We start from the raw sequence: 20,143 nt of genomic DNA on the forward strand, positions 1-20,143 counted from the left end.
GTTGTAATTTATTTATTTCATTCATATTTATATGCTACTGTATCATAAAAAATATATATCACAGTGGTTTACAACAATATAAAACCATAAAACTATACAGTCATGTTAGAAGAATTTTAAGGTCTTGTTATAAGAAAATACTGCTCCTCCCTTAATGGGGTATTCAAGAGCCCGTATAGAGTCCTTAAGTAGGTCCCCTATTGGATGAAGAAAATAACAGGCCAACCAGAGAATACTGAGAAAAAAGGCAGCTAGTAAGCCTGATCTTTAATAACTGTTGCAACAGGGTGCTCACTACCACATGCAGGAGGCAGGAGAGACCCAGAACAATGGTGTGCAAGCCCTTCTATAGACTTTTGACATTGCCCACCCTGCCTGCGATGCAGGGGTTCAAAACATTACACTCCAAGAGGATCCTGTTTCTCCCATTGCGGCTGGATGCAAAAAGAAATCAAGAATGCTCAGCTTGCTGCGTTTAAGACTGCACTTGCGGTATATTTCCTCCTGCCCACATCATCCCCAGCTGCAAGCCTTAAAACAACTGCTCTCCTTCCAACTCTAAAACTCCACTTGAAAGGCTTTTGTCTTTCTAACTAATTATGAGTTGAGGGAGAGGCCCCTCCCATTTGCCCTCTGGCACAGAGCCACCCACTTTGTCCCACTAGCAACTCATATTTAGTGGGCTATGACCAGGCTGGCTCCTGGCTTGTATTTTAACATGCTAAATCCAGTGTCTGGCACCCAGGAATTAGAAAGGGAGTCCAGGAACTCCACAGACTCATAACAATACCTTTAATGAGAAAATAAATTTCATGAAATGTTATTCCAGGTGTTCCTCATTCCTGATGCCTGGCTCCAAGCCATCCTCCAGTCCACCTCCCTGTACTCTACCACAGCCCAGTCCAAGAAGAGGTGCTCAGATCCGACCAACAGTGTTGACTTGTGCTGCACCACGCAAGCAGGAAGTAAGTTGGTGGGGAGTCAACCCCACTCATAGCAAGTGTCAGAGGTTCTCCTGATCAGACAGTTACCAAGATGTACCTGTTGGGTTTTTGGTAAATATACTGTTATAGGCCACTTCAGTCTCTGCCAAGCAGCAGCAAGAGATTCCAAGGGTTTGGCACTTAACCAGGGTTTGTTCCTTGGGAAAGATGAGGCACAGCAGAAACTAGTGTCTTTAAGAAATCTGGTATATTCACACAGTGCTTTTTTCCTAACAAAATGTTTAGGGGTACTCTCATTTTCCTACTCATATTGAAATACTGCTTCTTTACCCCGTCTTCTGGGTTTCTGGGGTTTTTCTTGTTATTCTGTCTCTCACAGCTACAATAAACCTACCATTAAAATTATGGACTGGTCATTTCTTCGTCAGAGGGCAAACTGGCAAATTTAGCAGGGGATCAAATACTTTCCCCCCTCACTGTATATCATTGTGAGCCTCCTGAACTGATTTCTGCAAAACATTTGAAGACGGTCTACAATTTTCATTCTTCTACATTCCAGAACCAATGTGATACCACACCAGCAGGCATATCCCAACAGTTTTTGTGAGGAACACAGCAACGCCTAGTACAAAACCCATTCACATACAGGGTACTTTTTTTAAAAAAAAAAACAACCCAATAATAATACAGTAATAGTGTGACTAATTGAGAGAAACAGACAAATGGCTTTGCCCCTTGCTTTTTTGACCAGTTGACCCGAAAGAATCTCTTTTTCTCCCTTTCTCTCTAATACAGACAGGTTGCGGTTTGCTTTTAAAAATGGCAAGTTGGCAACCCAAGCTTTGAAGAAAATGGCTGCCTCTGCGGCTGCCCAGGTTTAACAAATCAGTTTGAGTACTAACACTTTGCCCTGCTACTTTCCCCCACGGAAACCCACGATTTACTGCTAAATTGGACCAAAGAGCAATCAGGTTTTTCAGAGATTGCCATTGGTTTTGATTCTAATAACAATAATAACAATAATAAATTTTATTTATACCCCACCCTCCCTGGCCAAGACCAGGCTCAGGGCAGCTAACAGCAAATATATATAAAAAATCCCACATACACCCGGACAACACCATTACTGGCCCCAACAACATCAAACATACCATCTCAGGACTATTTAATTGCTCATCTTCTAACATTGTGTATGCCATCAAATGCCAACAGTGCCCTTCAGCTCTCTATACTGGACAAACAGGCCAAACCCTACGCCAAAGGATAAATGGACATAAATCTGACATCAGGAATCACGACACAGAGAAACCAGTAGGAGAACACTTCAATCTCCCAGGACAGTCTATACAAGATCTCAAAGTAGCTGTCTTATTACAAAAGAGTTTCAGAAATAGACTGGAAAGAGAAGTTGCTAACGGCAACTTATTACTACCGGTAGTTACAGGTGGGTAGCCGTGTTGGTCTGACGTAGTCGAAACAAAATAAAAAAATTTCTTCCAGCAGCACCTTAGACCAACTAAGTTTGTCATTGGTATGAGCTTTCGATTTTGTTGCAACTTATTACCAAACTTAAAACCATGGAGAGACCTGGTCTAAATAAAGACATTGGATTCTTATCTCCTTATAAATGCTAAAGCTATTATATATGCTAAAACTATCTATAGCCATCTCACCCCTTGCTTTTTCCAAAGGACCCATTTTTCCTATAAGACCCATTCCCACCACCCTTCTGAGTAATACCCCTCCCCACCCTCTCACTATATATAAGGGTCTGGTGACTTCTGTTTCAGTGTATCTGAAGAAGTGTGCATGCACACGAAAGCTCATACCAATGACAAACTTAGTTGGTCTCTAAGGTGCTACTGGTAGGATTTTATTTTATTTTTTTGTTTCGACTACATCAGACCAACATGGCTACCTACCTATAACCAAATATATAATACATTAAAAACACAAAATTAAGCGATTAGATTTAAAATACAATTCAAAATCACATTTAAAATCAAAATAAAATTAAGTGGGAACCCACAAATCATAACCGTAGGAGTAAGGTATTAAATGTTCACCAGGCCTGGCCACCCGTGCTGGTCCCATATGGGCCAATAGGAAGAGCCAAGGAGGCCACTTGCATACAGGGTCCCATAGAAAGAAAGAAGGGGGTCAGACTGGGCCCAGGCCAAAGGCCCAGCGGAACAGCTCTGTCTTGCGGGCCCTGAGGAAAGATTCTGTGGTAAAGAGCGTGTTTTCTAGAGGAAAGCTGCAGGACAAATGCAAAACTGCTTGGATCTGTGCCTAGAAAGCACAGGACAAGTGGAAAAACCACTCTGACCCAGGACAAGCAGAAGTGCGGGTGACCACTATGATTTTTGGAAGTCCTGGTTTATCCCTATCTTAGAGACTCCAGGAGGATTGACAACTGAGATTCCTGGATTTCACTTGACTCTCATATTTTCCTCAGGTCACTCACAAGGATGGCAGTGAACTGCCCTTGGTCTTCTTGCCCCTTTCTGGGTCATTACTACCCCAGGGAGCCCATTCAGCAAGTTCAGGCCCTGCCCCGCCCCACAGTAAGTAGAGGCAGGGGGGGGGAGATGGCATTTGGGGGTGTGAATATAGCAGCTTCCCTATCTATTCTTGTCTGCCTTTGTTTCAGGGAACAACACTGAGAAATGGGACTGGGCTCAGTTCCCAGCCCCCCCTGCACCCCATCCCAGAGAGAGGTCCCCTGGGAAAAGAACACCTACGGACAACACCCCTTGCTTTCACAGCCATGAGGAAAGGTGAGCTGTCCAACTGCCCTGAATACCTCTTTCGAAACCACAAGTTTCTGGTACCCAAAGCATCTCTACTAGATGCCTTAATTTTTTAAGAAGGTAAACAGGTCTATACCTCCCATTGCAGTTTGCTTTATTAAATATATTTATTGATATTTATTCAAATAAATACAAAAAATCATACCCATTACAAAGTATCTTTTTATAATACACTGAAATAAAACAGGAGAGCTCAGTTGGTAGAGCAGGAGACTCCTCATCTCAGGGCCGTGGGCAAAAGTGGATGCTCCTGCCACACCTCCTGTGGAGTTACTGGAGCCACTAAGTGATGGAAGTAAGAGAACCCCCTCTGCCCACAGCAGCTGCCAAATCAATAGTCCCATCAGTGAAACACAGAGAGCACACTGCAAAATATTTTGTTTGCCGGGGAGAGGGGTGTTGGGCATGCCAAGGGGCGTTGCGCTTCAATGTAGTACTTTTTTGGACCTGTTGAAACTCCTGTAGTTTGCATTCTGCAAAGCTCCAGTTAGTTTCATTTTCCATTCTTGTTACATAGCAATAAATGACAGTTATGTTTGAGAGGCCTGCTTCCTTCTGATATGCTTTCCTGTTACCCCAACACAACAAAGCACAAAACCAGGATTTTTGTAGGATGGGCCTTGTGAGCAGGTCCTTGGCATTATCCCTGGGAGAAAGCAATACAGTTGAACCTAGTGGCTGAAAGTCTCGGACTTGTTTCCTCTTGCAGAGTCATGTGCAGAATGCGCAGAGAGTGGCTGGTGCAGGAAGAATTGGTGAACAAATTAGCTTTGCAGGTATGGACAAAGTTGGCAGGTGGTGGGATGAGGGCTGGAGATGGGCGCTGACACAGTCAGTGTGAAGGAAGCCTGCAGAACAGAGAGCTTGCTAGGCATATGGTACTCCAAGTATAGCGTCTTATGTAGCCAAAAGGGCAACATCCACACACAAGAGGGAGCAAGATTTGGGAAGTACATAAACCTTAACATCTTATGGGGGAATTTCTCAAATGACCCAGTTTGGGCTGAGCACATGTTCAGTAGGCATGGTGAAGAGGGAGGGGAATGGAATAGAATGGAATGGAATGGAATGGAATGGCTGGGAACCTGAACAGGAGCATCCTTCTACTTTGTTGTGGGTCCCACTAGTTACCATTATTTCCCCAAAGCCATGAGTTTTTCCAGGGCTGGTGTGTGTGGAGGTTGCAGGTGAAAAAAAGAGCAAGAGGAAAGCAAGATTTTCTTTTAAAAAAAAGAAATGGCAAGTGAATAGTAGACAACCGCAGGTTGGGGAGAGAACAATGAAGTCTTCCGAGGAAGCAAAAGCTCCGTTTGCTGAATCAGAGAGCTTTCAGCAGGTATGGCCACTGCTGCTTTCTGAAACAACAACAAAGGCAAAACTTAATCTTTAAAAAATAATGAAAAGATTTTCAAGACCCTTTGCACTCTGTCCCTTGTTCAGAGGAACTTACATCTGATTGATAACCTAGGTTAAGGGATATGACTAAGTGGGAGGAAGCATATGTGGTGCATCTAGAAAGTGATTGTGCTCTCTTCTCCACCTTCCCCCATGATCTAGCTGGCACAAGAGAAGCATAAACTGTTTGTCATGCGGGCAGAGTTGGCACCTGCCTTCGTTTCACAGCATCCAGATGCACCAGCGCCAATCATTTCATGCCAGTCTGAAGGGCCAAGGAATGAGTTTGAGGGTTTGGAATGCCACTCTAGCAGCCATGGAGCCCACCTCTGTTCAGGTGAGAAGTGTTGTTGGAGAATGGAGGCCAGGTCCCACCCCCTTCACTAAGCTCTAGAAATGGATGGCACATTCCAGCCATTAGATTTCAGGAGTGGGCATGAAATATAAAATTCTGTTGTCTGTTTAGGGTGTGGGGAGGGTTGTCAGAGCCACAACAGGGTTGCAGAATGCCTGTTTCTGAGAAAGGAAATGGGAACAGTTCAGGAGTCATTCTAGCCACACACAGTGAAAACATCAGAGTCCATGTACTGAATTTCACACCATGTTTTACTCTTAGCCATTCGGGTTAGTTGGCATACCATCTCACCTCTGCTTGGGGTTCTTGGAGCGCTCTGTGGGCTAGTAATGTGTATTCCTATTAAAGGGCACCCCCTAATTTCAGTCCCTGGTAATGTCATATAGAGACCTTGGCAATGCTAAGCTCCATTCATGGATGTCCTGGACAGTCAGAATGGAATGATCTGTGCTCTACGGTCCTCCTTGAACAAGAGGACAAGAGTAACATAGGGGTAATATGGCACCAGTTCCATTCTGAAGCTGATTTGAGGCTGGCTTGTTGTCATGCTGCCTCAGTTTGACAGTTAGAACTCAGTAAGCTGCCATTTAGATGCTGCATCTGAAGGCTTGCTACAAAGAAATTTCCCTGAGCATGAGCAGAGTGCCCTTTCCCACAAGTCACCACAGTCAGTCTTGACTGCTGTAAAGGGATCTCACACAGGTTTGAAGTCTGCCATTTAGGAATGAGTGTCTTGGCTTACTGGGCTCTCAAGGAGATGATTTGGAACCAGAAATCTCCAGCAAAAAATTGCTCCTACCGGTACTAACACCTCCAGCCTCATTTCTGTCTACAGAGAGAAGCCCCAGCATAGAATATTACCGCCACACTCTCAACCGCCCACCTTTCACGTACGCCGCCCTTATACGCTGGGTAAGTTATTTAGCAAAAGGTAAATACGGAATCCCATACATATAGGATGCAACTATATTTTAAATGCTATGCAGCTTTTTACCAGCTCACTCAAAACCCCAAAATACTAATCTTGTTTTCCAGGTACAGTATGATTGAATGTCCTCACAAGAAGCACCATTCTTGCTGCCCCTATATGCTATTGCCTGCCTTCTCTACCTGGCTTCAGCAGCACTATCCTTTGCCCACAAACCTCTTCCTTCTCTGTACTTTGTTGCCTTCCACTTGTGTCTGTTTCCTGTAGCCAACAACCTTCTGAAAAGTCCACTGTGTGGTTGCAACACACCCATAAAGACTGGGATGGGGAATCTTTATGATCATCCCATGTGAAAAGGACCTATGGGTCTTGGTGGACCACAAGCTTAACATGAGTCACAAGCTTAATTCCCATCATTCCTGCCTATTGGCTATGCTGTCTCAGGCTGGTGAGAGTCCATCAACCCCTGGAGGACTACAGGTTACCTCTACCTGCAATGAGAGAAAAAGTTCTATCTGGATTACTAAGCCAGTGAGGACTGAAGGGCATCTAAAAGGTCTTTTGGTTTTGGTTTTTTAAAAGCCCATTCATCTGATCACATACTTCACATGGAAGTGTAATTAGTGGCATATGGGGGGTTGTGCAGGGCTAGAGCTAGCTGTCTGCAACTCAAGCAGCCATTTTAGGCACCAGTACTTTAAGAGGTACAATGAAAGGCATATGTCACACATAGAATGCTTGGGCACAGCTCTCCAACAACATACAAGCGTTGAGTTGAGCCTAGTACCCACTGAGGCCCTCTTCCAGTGATGTGTATGGCAGCTGTCGGAGAAAGCAAAACATTTCAGCCTACCCTTTAATTGAGGCTCCATAACTTACCGTACAATGCTGGCATGGGTTCTCGAAAAGCAGGGGTTGCAATCTTTCTTGGGCCAGTGGGCATCTTTAGAATTCTGAGCATGCATCACATGGCTGCAATGCACACCTGGCATAATGCAAAGTGGCTGCCACATCTAAAAGAGCAGGAAAGGGTGTGGGCATCTGCATCAGTCACCATCCTACTTGCTCATAGGGTGAGAGATGCTCTTTTCACCTCTCCTTTGTTCAGAAGAGAGTGCAACCAGGAACTGAGCAGGAAGAACAAACCGTCCTTTCTGCATTGTGGATTTTGAGGCTTTATTTACTGAGGCTCTTTGCAGGCACCACAGGACATGGTTGTAGGTACTGTACATAGGTGAGCCCTGTGCCAGGCACACTGAACCTCCCTCCCTCCCATCACCTTCTACATGCATCCAATTTAGCACAACAATAATGGGAGCACAGAAGGCCCTTTCATTGCTTTTCAAGAAGCAGCGAAGCTGAGATGCCTTTGCCTCAAAACCAGGCTGTTAACCATACCTGCCTATTACTTGCAGGCCATCTTACAATCTCCTAAGAAGCAGCTCAACCTGAGTGAGATTTATTGCTGGTTTAACAACTTTGGCTACTTCAGGCACAACACAACCACCTGGAAGGTGAGGGGGATCCCATTCTTAAGCCGAGGGCTGAGAATCAAGGGGCAGCCTCATCCGAAAGAGCAGAAGAGGCAGGTAACAGGCGGGAGGATATGGGCAGAGCAGGCATGAAATGTTCCTCTTTCTGGATTGAAATCTCATCTTCTGAGCGAGTGAGATCAGAACCCCCAAGTTTAAAAATTAATTTTTAAAAATCAAAAGGACTTTGATGTGTACACTTTGCAGAATTGGAAACATAATTTCTCCAGACTAGGGAAGCAGGACAGAAATGAATGGTGAAAAATGTGGGACAGCACTTTATAAGTGTTATTATAATAATGAACAGACTGAAAGAGGTGAGTTTTAAAACCATGCCTCAGAAACACAGCCCACCCTGTAACACTCAAGAGATAATAAAGGTATTTGATTCTGTACTGCCCAAGAAACCATGGGAAGGCTGGTGGCTTAGTCCTATGTACCCTCAGTAAAACATCTTCAAGTAGACTGATCTTGGTTAGCTGGAACTATGACTCAGTAGCCTGATTTGCACATAATGCTAAGCTAAGCTATGGCTTTTGTGTCAATGAGCAAGCTTGCTGGTGCACAGTAATAACATTGCAGCCTCTTCACTCCTCTCTTGCTTCCTGCCACACTACTTGGAGCCAAACCTTAGTTTAACTTAGCCTTATACACAAACCCAGGTTCATTGTTTGTCTTTCTTCAAACAAACCATGTGCTTTAAACAAGGTTTGTTCTTGGCTTACTGCTCATGGTTGGTTTGGCGCAAGACAAGCCACAAGACTGAACTCACGCAGAAAGTTATGTCAAACTAAGGCTTGGCAGTGCAGGACAAAAGTGGCTACAGTCTTCTTACTGTGCATCAGCACACTTGCATGTTCACACTAAGCCAGGGGTTCCCAAAGTGTGGCCCGTGGACTGAGTTTCATTCAAGTAGCCCACAACAGACATGTCTGCAGGACAGGAATGGCTCCCCTATCCATCAAATAGTCATACTGATTTTTAATTTCATTTCATTGGGTCTCTTATTTCTTACACTGTTTGAATTCCATATCATTTAAATTGCAATACATAGAATCATAGAATCATAGAATTTTAGAGTTGGAAGGGACCCCAAGGGCCATCTACTCCGACCTGCTGTAATCTTAACATGTGGCCCCCCCATAAACAATACTGGACCTTGCTTAGCTTTGCAAATGTGCTAGCAGCTTTATTGCTGCACCACTACAATAAATACCATATATAAAAATGTTCTTAATAAAAGAAGCAATAAAAACATTAAAAAAAAAACATAATGCCTCACCATTGTTAAAACAGAAAATAAATCATTAAGACTCTAAGCAACGCTCAAGCCCTCTATGGGAGGTGAAAGTTTGGGAAGCACCCACTAAGCCATAGCATAGCTTAGCATTTGGGTCAAACTGAGGCAGTATAAGATTTATTGTTTATTTTACTGTATATTCCTGGGATCACAGTGTTTATTACAGATGAATACATTCTTATTCATTTCTATAGCAAGTACTTTATAAATTATTAGTTCCAGAATGCCATACAGCAGGGCTAAGGGGCTGAAGATCCTGCTAAGAGGGTTGAAGGGCACCTGAGGGAGGGAGACTTTGGCAGAGGGATGAGAGTTAAGTCGGGGTAAAGGAGAAGGCGGGTCCAATGGCCAGGGCATGCTACCCATCTCTTCTCAACCAACAGAATGCCATTCGACACAACCTGAGCTTGCACAAGTGCTTTGTGCGTGTGGAGGATGTGAAAGGAGCCATGTGGACGGTGGACGAGTTTGAGTACCAGAAGAAAAGGAACCAGCGTTACTCCACTTATTCACACCCATATCTGGACAGCCAAGGAGCAGCAGGGTCTTCCGCAACCCGAGAGAGATTGAGCCAGCCAAGAACAGAAAGGCGCATCCACCACAGGCTGGAGTCCTCTCCGCACTTTTTGTTTCCCCAGGGACCATGAGCTGAAAGATCACAGTGCAGACTTTCCCCTGCAGAAGGCCTGGCAGCGAGTGTGTGTCTCCCCCCCCCCAATCAAGCGCATATCCCCCCCCCAATCAAGCAGGCTTCTACCCACCAGCTTTCCTCACACACAACCCACAGCTGAGCCAGACAAGAAAGCAATATTGCAAAAAGATCAAATCCAGAGACGGGAGGGGGGAAATGGCAAACTATGTAAGCCTCCTCTGTAACGCCCCCCCCCCAATGTTACTGCACATGCAGCCAGCACAAGTACGCTGCAAAAAGAGAGAGATTTTATTGGTTTTTGAGAAGACAATAGGTTTGCTTGGATATAATAAATGGAGGAAACAATTACTCCCCACATCTACTTCTCCAATATACAATCTATGTCAGAAAAATGGCACTAGGGACCAATCCCACCCTCCGCCTCAAAATGTGCTGCACTTTGGCTTGGTTTTAGGCAACTTGCAACGCAGGCAGAGCCTGGAAGGATGAGCCCTGCTTATACTCCCTGGGCCCCTTGATGGAGCCACAGCAAAGTCTTGATTTAAAAAGAGGTCAGGTACCCCACCAGGGGAAGGGGGCTTCACGTCTCTCGGGTACGGCTAAGCAGTGCTGCGTTCTCCTGCTTCATGGCCCGGTAGTCACTCAGAATCCTCTCCAAATTGCTCAGGGTTTTCTTGCTTGTTTCACTCTCAATCTGGGGAAAGAGAGACATTTTATTTTGTGAATGGGTAACAGTGTTCAGCAGGGAGAACTATTGTTTTATGATGGTATCTCTGTTGTGCTATGTAAGAGTTGCATTCGGAATGGGAGCCTATAAATATTTTTAAATAAAGCAAGTGTTAAGGGGATCTTTAAAAAACCCCACACCACTAATTTCTGCTTGAGTGCTGAACCAAGTTTGCCTGCTAAACCTGGTAATGCTTAAAACACCCCCCCCACACACACCTCATGCATATCGTGTGAATAAGACTGCAGCATTAATCTAGGAAGGTACATCGTGCACGTGGCAGGTGTGATTGGCAAGATGGAGGAGGGCTATTCCTACTCATGGGAAAGTGGGAGAAAGACACAGATTTGGAGGCCACTGAGGTCTCACATCCTGTCCACAGGAAATATGTTCAGGCACCCAAACTTCCTGCTTGCAGGGCAGGCATGAAATGTTCCTCTTTCTAGATTGAAATCTCAACTTCTGAGTGGGTGAGATCAGAACCCCCAAGTTTAAAAATTAATTTTAAAAAATCAAAAGGAAAGATGGCAGAATTTGCAAGCTTTCGGCACAGGGGTGGTGGTAAGGAAGCAGGAGAGAAAGCATGACTAGAAACGAGAACAGAGGGACAGGTGTCCATGTTTGGCAGCTGCATTTTTAGTTCTAAAGAGGGAGTTGTTAAAATATATTTCCTAGTATCCCAATTTCTGAAACAATTTCCTCCACACAGAAGTTCAGATTACTGCAAGACAGTGGCAAACGTTTACATGTTTCCACCCACTTTCTGGCAGGCCTCACCTGCTCCTCTAAGTCCCGGATCTCCCGCAGGATGGTACCCGTGTCCTCAATAGTCTGAATCAGTTGACCGCAGTTCTAGGGGAGAGGAAGAGTCAGAGTCAGCTGGAAAGGGATGTAGCACTAACTGCAGCTCTATATCTATATATGAAATAATATATTGCTGCTGAAGCTTACCTCGTGCAGTGCTGCCAAATATTTATATGCCTTCCTCACAGCCTCGTCGCGTTTGGCATCCTGCAGAAAGAAAGAATGCAGAAGGGAGGGATGGGAAAGTTAGCAACTGGAAGGTCAGCCAAAGCGCTGCTCTCCCTCCCTCCCCCCCCCCGAAATCTGATCCCTTGCCTTCACCTTAAAAACCAGCTCATCAGTGACAGCAAAGGTCCGGTCTACCTTCCCAGTGAGGCCATTGATCTCCTTCTGGAGCTCCTTGGTATCTGACAAGATCTTGAGAAGCACAAATAGCAGGCATTAGAAAATGGAGACTATTAATACTGTAGGTTGAAAACTCAAACTCAGGAACAAAGACAGATAACAACAGCGGTAACAACAACAGGCTGTAAACTAACAGCTGGTTCTGTCCTTGGGGTGAGGGAAAGTACTTGTGGTCAGCATAGATGGGCTCCTGCTGGTTGCCTGCATGACAGGATCATCACTGACACAGGGAAATGCTGCTGAGGGCCACCATCTTCACATGATCAGACACACACATATCGGCTATGAGAGTTCACAGGCCCCGTGGGATTGCAAGGGTCCCTTGTCCTAGTACCAATTGAAGGCAGTAGTGGCATCCTTTTAAAATGCCTAATGCTGCCAGGCGTTTATAATGCAGCTGCCGGGAGAGGCTTTGGGCTTGGGCTTGGGAGGTGGAATGGCCGTTTTGCCGGTTGTTGGATGGTGGTTGATGACGTAACAAATAAGCCCCGCCCTCGGAGATCTGCCTTTCTATTGGATGCTGCTGGAGTCTTCAGAGCTTCTGCTGGTGATGTATAATTTGGGCACCACTTTTTGTGTGTTTAATCATTATTTTAGGTGTGAAAGGTGTGGTTTTTTGATAAACTTTTTATGCTAGATCCCTCCCTGATGGGCAAGGTACGCTTTGTCCTAATTTGATGCAATTCGGTTCAGCGGTTACGGTGCAAGGCTGAGACATCCGCGCATGCAGTGGGAACATTTTTTTATATATAGATAAAAGGATGTCATATAGAGGAGAGAGAAGGTTGTTTTCTGCTGCTCCAGAGAAGCGGACACGGAGCAATGGATTCAAACTACAAGAAAGAAGATTCCACCTAAACATTAGGAAGAACTTCCTGACAGTAAGAGCTGTTTGGCAGTGGAATTTGCTGCCAAGGAGTGTGGTGGAGTCTCCTTCTTTGGAGGTCTTTAAGCAGAGGCTTGACAGCCATCTGTCAGGAATGTTTTGATGGTGTTTCCTGCTTGGCAGAGGGTTGGACTGGATGGCCTTTGTGGTCTCTTCCAACTCTATGATTCTATGATTCTAACTGGGCAAGAGGAAATGTTTTGTCAAATCCTGTGGCTCACAGTTACAGCTAGAAAAGAACATTTTCCCTCCTAGTAGCAAAGACATAGAAGCTTTATTTTGGAGGTTTTTTAAAAAAATGGCTATATTTTATATGCATCACATAGAATCAGAGAATTGTAGGGTTGAGAATCATCTAGTCCAACCCCCTGCAATGCATGAATCTTTTGCCCAATGTGGGGCTTGAACCCATGACCCTGAGATTAAGAGTCTCAGGCTCTACTGCAGAGCTTTCCAAACTGTGTTGCAGCACATTAGTGTGTCAGCTGCAGTGTGTAGGTGTGTCTTGCAAACAATATTATAAGGAGTTAGTTTAACCTCCAGTTTGCTAGTAAAACTGGTACTGTGTTCTGAAATGATGCATGTCTAAAAAGTGTCACCAACATGAAAAAGTTTGGAAAGCTCTGCTCCACCAACTGAGCTATCTCAGCTTGATGACTCTGAGCTTAAAAGTGTGAGGATCCATCATGGAAAAGTACTGCATTTGAGACAAAATGTGAAAGCTCACTACTCACTACTATTTGCACATTCAAACTAGGTTAGGACAACTTTTTCCTTGACATTAAATGTTATGTACGTGCAAATAATGTCACCCCTGTTTTTAATATGAAAGGACCCCTGAAATGTTCAGTCTTCCCCACCAGCTGTCTGCCATGGGCTCATCCCACAGGGCTATCGCCTGTGTACAGTGACATAAGGCAAGGCTTGAGAAAGAACTTCACAGGTACCCATTGGTTTACCTTTGTGATCTCCTCCTTCTGCTTACGAATATTGCCGACAATTTCTAGGATGCGCTGGGTATAGGCAGAGCGAGAGACATCCCTGGGAAGGGATTCCAGCTCCATAAGCTGGAGACAAAGAGTGGAAAGCAGGAATGGGACTGGGTTACAACAAGCAGACGAATGTGCAAACGGTAAAGGGGCTCTTGGAAGAGGCTAAGGAGGTTCTACCCCTAAGCCCCATCCCACTGTGCAGAGGCTCAGTACTCACTTGAGGTGGAAAACGTGTGTCTGGACTACACCATGACCAAATGCTCCTCCATTCACACAACAAATCCCTGCACAAAGAAAACTAACATGCAAGGGGTAATGCTAGGCTAGTTCCCTCAGGCATGCTAGTCTTCAATGGGCAGGATTTTGTTTTTGTTTTTTTAATGAGGGAGTGTTCCATAATGTGATGTAGCCTGGACACAGGTTTACCTGTTCAATGAGGCCAGCTTGAATTGTAACTAGCATAAGTTAACAAATTGACTTATGAAACAGGCGAGTCCTCTCAGCAGTACTGGTGGTTGTAAGAAATTTTCTGAGAAACTGTCACCCATTTAAAGTTAGCAAATATATCCCAATTACAGAGAAACAGTAAAATGTGGAGTGGGGAAAGGATTCTCATTACAGTGGTACCTCTGGTTAAGAACTTAATTCATTCCGGAGGTCCGTTCTTAACCTGAAACTGTTCTTAACCTGAAGCACCACTTTAGCTAATGGGGCCTCCCGCTGCCACCACACCGCCGGAGCATGATTTCAGTTCTCATCCCTGAAGCAAAGTTCTTAACCTGAGGTACTATTTCTGGGTTAGCAGAGTTTGTAACCTGAAGCGTCTGTAACCAGAGGTGCCACTGTATTCATTCTCTGTGAAATAATCACCGCACAAGAAGCAACGCACCATAAATCTCTTTGTGCATACCGATCTTTGCCAGGAGCCCTGCACCCTAAGACATGTCACTAACCAGCTGTTTGTAGAGATCATCCTTGCGCTTCGCTTCATCTGCGGCAGATCGGATCCGTTCATGCAGCTCCCTGATCTCGGACAGGCGCTGTGATGATTCCAGCTGCAAAGAGGAGCAGACAAGAGAGTGTCACGGCTGCCGAGGCTCCCTCCCAGCCCTTGGAAGGACTCCTCACACCCTTTCGCTTGCGTCACCTCCTTGGAGTCCTGGAGGGCCTTGAGCTCCCGGAACTCCTGGATCAGAGGCACCCGGTGCTTCTCCCACTGGGCAGCCAGCTGGATGACCCGCTGTGCACTGCTCTCCACCACCACCTGCAGGAGATCAAAAGTGAACCTGAGATTCTAAGCCTCCTGGGCTCTCTCACCTTCCAACTATCTGCTATGTAATGTTCAATGCCATTCTAGGAGATAGCAGTTAAGACACTCTACACTCACACCAAACCCTTACAACTACAGCCTCTTCCACCCATGTCCACACCCATCTGTTGCCTCCCCTTTACCAAGCATCCTGCCACCGAACCACCTGTAGGTTTCTAAAACCTTTCTCAATGGTCCCTATGGAAACTCCAGCAAGCACCCCCACCCTCTGCAGCCTCTTCATTCCTGGCTGCTCCACTCCCAAGCAATGGCCCTCCTCTTGCCTGGCCCCTTACCTGCAGCTTAGCCATGTTGTTCTCTGCATCGGGAAGAAGCTGCACAGCACACCTCTTCACCCGCAGCACCTGGTCCCGCTCTGCCACTCCCAGCTGCCGCTGCCGCACCTCCCCTTCCACCTGGAAAAGAAATGGATCCCTCTCAGAACTGACCCAAGGTGAAGGCCAAACGGGGGAGGGGGCAGGCACCCAAGAACAGCGTGGTGTCCTTGCGCAGCTCCCACTTGCTTCAGAGGAGCTTCCTCAGGAGATCTGCCCCATGGGCTAAAGCTATATTTCTCCCACTCTGCCACCCACAAACCTTTAGACAGCTCATTCTGGAGACCATGCCCCATCAGGGCCTTGGGAGTCCACCAGCTTTTCTTCTGCTAGATGTGCTGCAAGTGCCACTGAGAGCCAGAAGGGGGTCCTAGAGGCCCTTTAGCTGGCGGGGCTCAGCCAGACAGTGGTGCTGCCACCCCCCAACTGGTTCTTCTCACCTGTGTGAGAGTCAATCCCAGTGTGGCTATCTGGCCTTCAAGCGCCTCAATCTGCTCCATGAGATGGCCCAGTTCACCTTCCAAAGCTTCCAGTTCTGTTGCCTGATGTTCCCTTAAGTCCTGGGGGGAAGGGGGGTGAGGAGACGGTAACGTGGGGGAAGGGATGCTTGAGGAATCAGAGCTGGAATCCTGTCTTAATAAACCCTGCGTTTATGCAAAAATACAGCTCAACCCATCTCTTATTGCAAGCATAATTTCTTTTTTATATATTTGAAATTCCTTAACCACCCTTCATCAAAAGTATATGACAGGCTTTTTGGCATATCCAGTTCCCTGTTCCAATAATTGCCTCTATTCTGGGTGATGATGGTGATGTGTGAATAAAAGATATTCACACAACACACCCACACACAATTAGGAAACACACATGCACAACAAAAGGCATTGAGACAAAACACTCACACCCACACCCACTTTTCCTCCATGTAAAACCACAACAACCCACCACAGAGCCCACTCTGGTGGGAAAAAAGGGGGTGACAGGCAAGTTGCCCTCTTGACCCTTTGGTTATAATGGAGGTGCATGACCCCACAGAAGCCTGTTAATGCCGAAACAAGTGTCTGGTGGAGGTGAAGATCTCTGCATAGCGGTCAAAGAAGCAGGGCCCTAGGCTGCAAAAACCCACCATGAGTCTTCCTTGTTTAACAGCTGCATTTTGCTGCAGATCCCCCCCAAATCCAAATTTGGACAATTTGGATTAAAGTAAAAAGGCCCCCCTGCTGACAAGATGCAAACAAATGCTGCAGGATTGATCAGCTGTGGTGTGAAGATCTTAAAGACGTTATTCTTGCAAAGATGAATGTCTGGAAGAAGGGGGCAGACAAATGTTTCAAGTCATTTTATTAGCAAAGGATTTGTAAAGCTGCCACTCTTTGCAGAGTATCAGAATTATAAGAATTCAAAAAGAAGATTCTAAGAGGAAATCATGGTCCTATTATTTTAAAAAGAAGATTCAAATTAACTTTGTTGGATGTGTTCACCAAGTTATTTCAACAGCTCCTGCCACCAATTGCAAGCTGCTGACAATATGTGACATGAGGACTCCCAACATCTGCACTGACTTCCTGTTCTCTTTGTAGCACAATTCAAGATGATGGCAATAAAACCCCAAAGCAGCTTCAGACCCAATATACCTAAGAGACCATCACCTCCCATGTACCCCCTTGCCTGTGTGCACACACATGCAGTTTTTATTAATTCAAAAAGCAGAATGAGACGGCATAAAGCACACACACACCCCAATGTTTTTTAGCCAAAATCCCCTCCCCCATCTGGGCTCTTGCTTTTAGGCAAACAGAACTGGCTCTCACCAGTGCCAGCACCATAACCAGAGCTCTCCCTCTTTGGTTTACCTGTTCTGATGTCCGGGACATTGGCAATGTTTCCACTTGCACTGGCGATTCTGCCTCCTGTTGGGAGACCAAACAGAGAGTAATCATAGACCATTACCTGTTCCCCTGCATGCTCCACCCTCCTTGCTTGCTCCCCAACCTCAACAAATGAGATTCTTCAGCTGGTGCTGCTGAATAACTCAAATCACTTTGATCCAAAAAAGCGTTGTTATTGTTGTTGTGTCTTAAGCCTGTCCCCACCATTCTAGGCCAAAATCATATGCTCTTCCCATTCCCCTTCATACCTGCTTATAGGCCAAGTGCTGAGTGTGGGTGAAGCGAGAGCCCTTAGCCAGAGCCCCAGCATTCTCATGGCCAGCACCAAAAGCACCCAGGAGCTGAATCAGGTCATGGGCTGTTCCTTGGTGGGCAGGCCCAGCACGAGGAGATGCCTGCCGGAACTGGTCCAGGAGGCGCCGCTGCAGCCGCTGACGCTTCCATTGGCGGTATTCCTGAGGGAAGGGCAAAGGGAAATAAGGGGCAGGATATGGCAGTGCAGACTGGAGACAGGGTGGGGAGGGGCAAGCAAATAATCTTGGGAACATAAACCACCTCAACTGGGATCAGGGCGAGTGGATTCTATTCCCATCTACCAAGTCCAAACCGTAACATCTCTGGTTAGATCCAGACTTTGGAATGCGGATGGTCCTTTCAGAAAACTCAGGCATGCAGGAAGGCATTCCACACATTTTGAAGAACCTCGCAGAAGGACAATTATCTGAGTGTGCAGTGGAGGCAGGAAGATATAAGATTGCTACTTCCCTTCTTCTTGTCTGAAGTCAGGGGTGGGATCTCTAAAGGTCTCTCAACCTAAGGGAAGCTGACTTCACAGGCTCCATTTCTCCTAGTTGGGAGAACATTCAGAAACCTCTCTTCTATAATGACCAGAAATTCCTGGACTAAAAGGAGGAAGAGGAAAAAATATCTAATGTAGGGGGTGGACACACAAGATCTACCACTGCACTTTCTGCTCACCGTTATATATTTTTTCTAGAATGTTTTGCATTCATTTTGAAAAATTGGGTTGGAGAATATCCCCATTTGCAATGGAGCCGATGTGAGGGGAGGACTGCCAGACTTGCAGCAGTTTCCCTGAGCCTCTTGCTTTGGTGTCTTATTAAAAGTGGCACTAGTTTTGTATGTCGTATCCTAGACAGACCTCCCCACAGAACTCCAGACCAACCAAGAAGTAGCATCTCCTTCTTGCCATGCAGAAAACCAGGGCTCCACCTATCCCTGTGGCCTTCAGATCATTCCACAAACCACTCTCTCCAGCGCCTCAATGTGGGCATGTTCTGCTGAGTGGAGATGAGTGTTGGGTCAGGCTACTGCAGCTCCTTTGAGGTGTGCTCAAGAGGCAAGCAGGGTAAGCAGGAAGATGAAAAAATATTCCATCAATAGCTAAATGGTAAAGAGGAAGCATAGCTCCTCCCAAGTCCCCAAAGTGCAAAGCAGCAGGACTGGACTGAATTGGAGTGTGTGTACGTATGTGTCGTAGTTCTCCTATTTGCTTGCCCCTGCTTACCAGAGCAAGTAATAAGAGTAGCTCAAACAACTTGTGCTCTACACCACAGATGGGTGTTGTTGGACTCTAACTCCCATCATGAGAAGAGAAGAATCCTTGGAAAAGATCCTGATGCTGGGAAAGATTGAGGGCACTAGGAGAAGGGGACGACAGAGGACGAGATGGTTGGACAGTGTTCTCGAAGCTACTCACATGAGTTTGACCAAACTGCGGGAGGCAGTGCAAGACAGGAGTGCCTGGCATGCTATGGTCCATGGGGTCACGAAGAGTCGGACACGACTAAACGACTAAACAACAACAACAAACTCCCATCAACCCTAGCCCACATGGCCAATGATCAGGGATGATGGGAGCTGCAGTCCAGACACACCTGGAAGGCCATCCCTTCTCTAGACACAGTTTCTCCTCTCCTCTCAAGAGATGTGGGTGTCAGGGAGGGAACAAAAGACAACCCAAACATGATGGAAGAAAGGAAACTCAGACAGAGGACCCCACTTCTGATGTGACTTTAGAGTGTTACAACGACCACCATGTAATAGCAAAGAGAATGAGCTCCACACCTGCAGATTCCTGATTCAGATGCATTTCTTCCATGAATCCCTAAGGTGGTCTTAGGCAAGTCACCATTTTTCTGGCCTCACCCACACCCTGAACAACACAGGGCACTACCCTTCCTCAGAGGGCAGCCAATGCAAACTATCATCGCCATGCTGCTGCCACCAGCCACCGAGTCAGGATAAACAGGCCGAGTGCCACCCGCTGTGCCCACCTCCGGAGTCATCCGTGATCCAAGGCCTTGGCTCCTCCACTCGTTCTCCCAGTCTTGGGCTGTGCTCAGCTCAGCCGTATTCAGCTCCAACAGGGATGGCAGCAAGGATGCAGGTTGGGACAGCTGGGCTGAGACGGGGGGCAGGAACTTGACAAAGAACTCTTTCCTTTCTAGGGAGAAGAGGATGAGGCCAGTTACACTGCCACACACTGGTTAGCCCCAGCCCCTGCTTTGGGGTCAATCAAGTTGAGCCAAATGTTGGAAGAGCAACTTTCCTCCCCTTTCTTAATCCAGGAGGAGGCCTGCAAGTCCTGCACTCAGCAGCCTGCTCCAGGTTCCTCATTCAGAAATGGTGAATTGGACCAAAAATTATGTGTTTATAGAGAAAGGAATTTACAGGTGTTTCCCCACTTAAAGGTAAAGGGACCCCTGACCATTAGGTCCAGTCGTGACCAACTCTGGGGTTGCGCGCTCATTTCGTGTTATTGGCCGAGGGAGCCGGCATACAGCTTCCAGGTTATGTGGCCAGCATGACAAAGCCGCTTCTGGCGAACCAGAGCAGCACACGGAAACACCGTTT

The 20,143-nt window shown here is 46.2% G+C and overlaps 2 protein-coding genes and 1 long non-coding RNA gene across 9 annotated transcripts in view; 1 reads left to right on the forward strand and 2 right to left on the reverse strand.

The window, feature by feature from the left end:
* The window catches only part of LOC148683336 (uncharacterized), a 35,562-nt gene extending 28,118 nt beyond the window's left edge, over positions 1 to 7,444 (reverse strand). For both annotated transcript variants that reach the window (XR_015947195.1, XR_015947196.1), the window contains exon 1: positions 7,315 to 7,444. This is a non-coding gene — a long non-coding RNA (uncharacterized LOC148683336). The remainder of the gene's footprint in view (positions 1 to 7,314) is intronic.
* Positions 1 to 10,275, forward strand: FOXP3 (forkhead box P3). The gene is made up of 8 exons (XM_088658438.1): positions 1 to 965; positions 3,403 to 3,511; positions 3,598 to 3,724; positions 4,467 to 4,533; positions 5,315 to 5,489; positions 6,343 to 6,419; positions 7,851 to 7,949; positions 9,651 to 10,275. The coding sequence occupies exons 1-8, from the start codon at positions 813 to 815 to the stop codon at positions 9,912 to 9,914; spliced, it is 1,071 nt and encodes a 356-aa protein (XP_088514564.1). The 5' UTR covers positions 1 to 812; the 3' UTR covers positions 9,915 to 10,275.
* The window catches only part of CCDC22 (CCC complex scaffolding subunit CCDC22), a 21,003-nt gene continuing 11,044 nt past the window's right edge, over positions 10,185 to 20,143 (reverse strand). For all 6 annotated transcript variants that reach the window (XM_035140625.3, XM_035140620.3, XM_060269073.2 and 3 more), the window contains 12 exons: positions 19,564 to 19,733; positions 17,515 to 17,721; positions 17,231 to 17,287; positions 15,818 to 15,937; positions 15,339 to 15,458; positions 14,881 to 14,997; positions 14,687 to 14,788; positions 13,701 to 13,808; positions 11,772 to 11,867; positions 11,598 to 11,657; positions 11,424 to 11,498; positions 10,185 to 10,613 (listed from right to left, as the gene is read on the reverse strand). In XM_035140625.3, coding sequence (XP_034996516.1) covers positions 10,500 to 10,613; positions 11,424 to 11,498; positions 11,598 to 11,657; positions 11,772 to 11,867; positions 13,701 to 13,808; positions 14,687 to 14,788; positions 14,881 to 14,997; positions 15,339 to 15,458; positions 15,818 to 15,937; positions 17,231 to 17,287; positions 17,515 to 17,721; positions 19,564 to 19,733 — 1,346 coding nt within the window. In that variant the 3' untranslated portion in view covers positions 10,185 to 10,499. The remainder of the gene's footprint in view (positions 10,614 to 11,423; positions 11,499 to 11,597; positions 11,658 to 11,771; positions 11,868 to 13,700; positions 13,809 to 14,686; positions 14,789 to 14,880; positions 14,998 to 15,338; positions 15,459 to 15,817; positions 15,938 to 17,230; positions 17,288 to 17,514; positions 17,722 to 19,563; positions 19,734 to 20,143) is intronic.

This window comes from Zootoca vivipara, chromosome 15 (assembly GCF_965207765.1).
Source record: "Zootoca vivipara chromosome 15, rZooViv2.hap1.1, whole genome shotgun sequence".
Taxonomy (NCBI): Eukaryota; Metazoa; Chordata; class Lepidosauria; order Squamata; family Lacertidae; genus Zootoca; species Zootoca vivipara.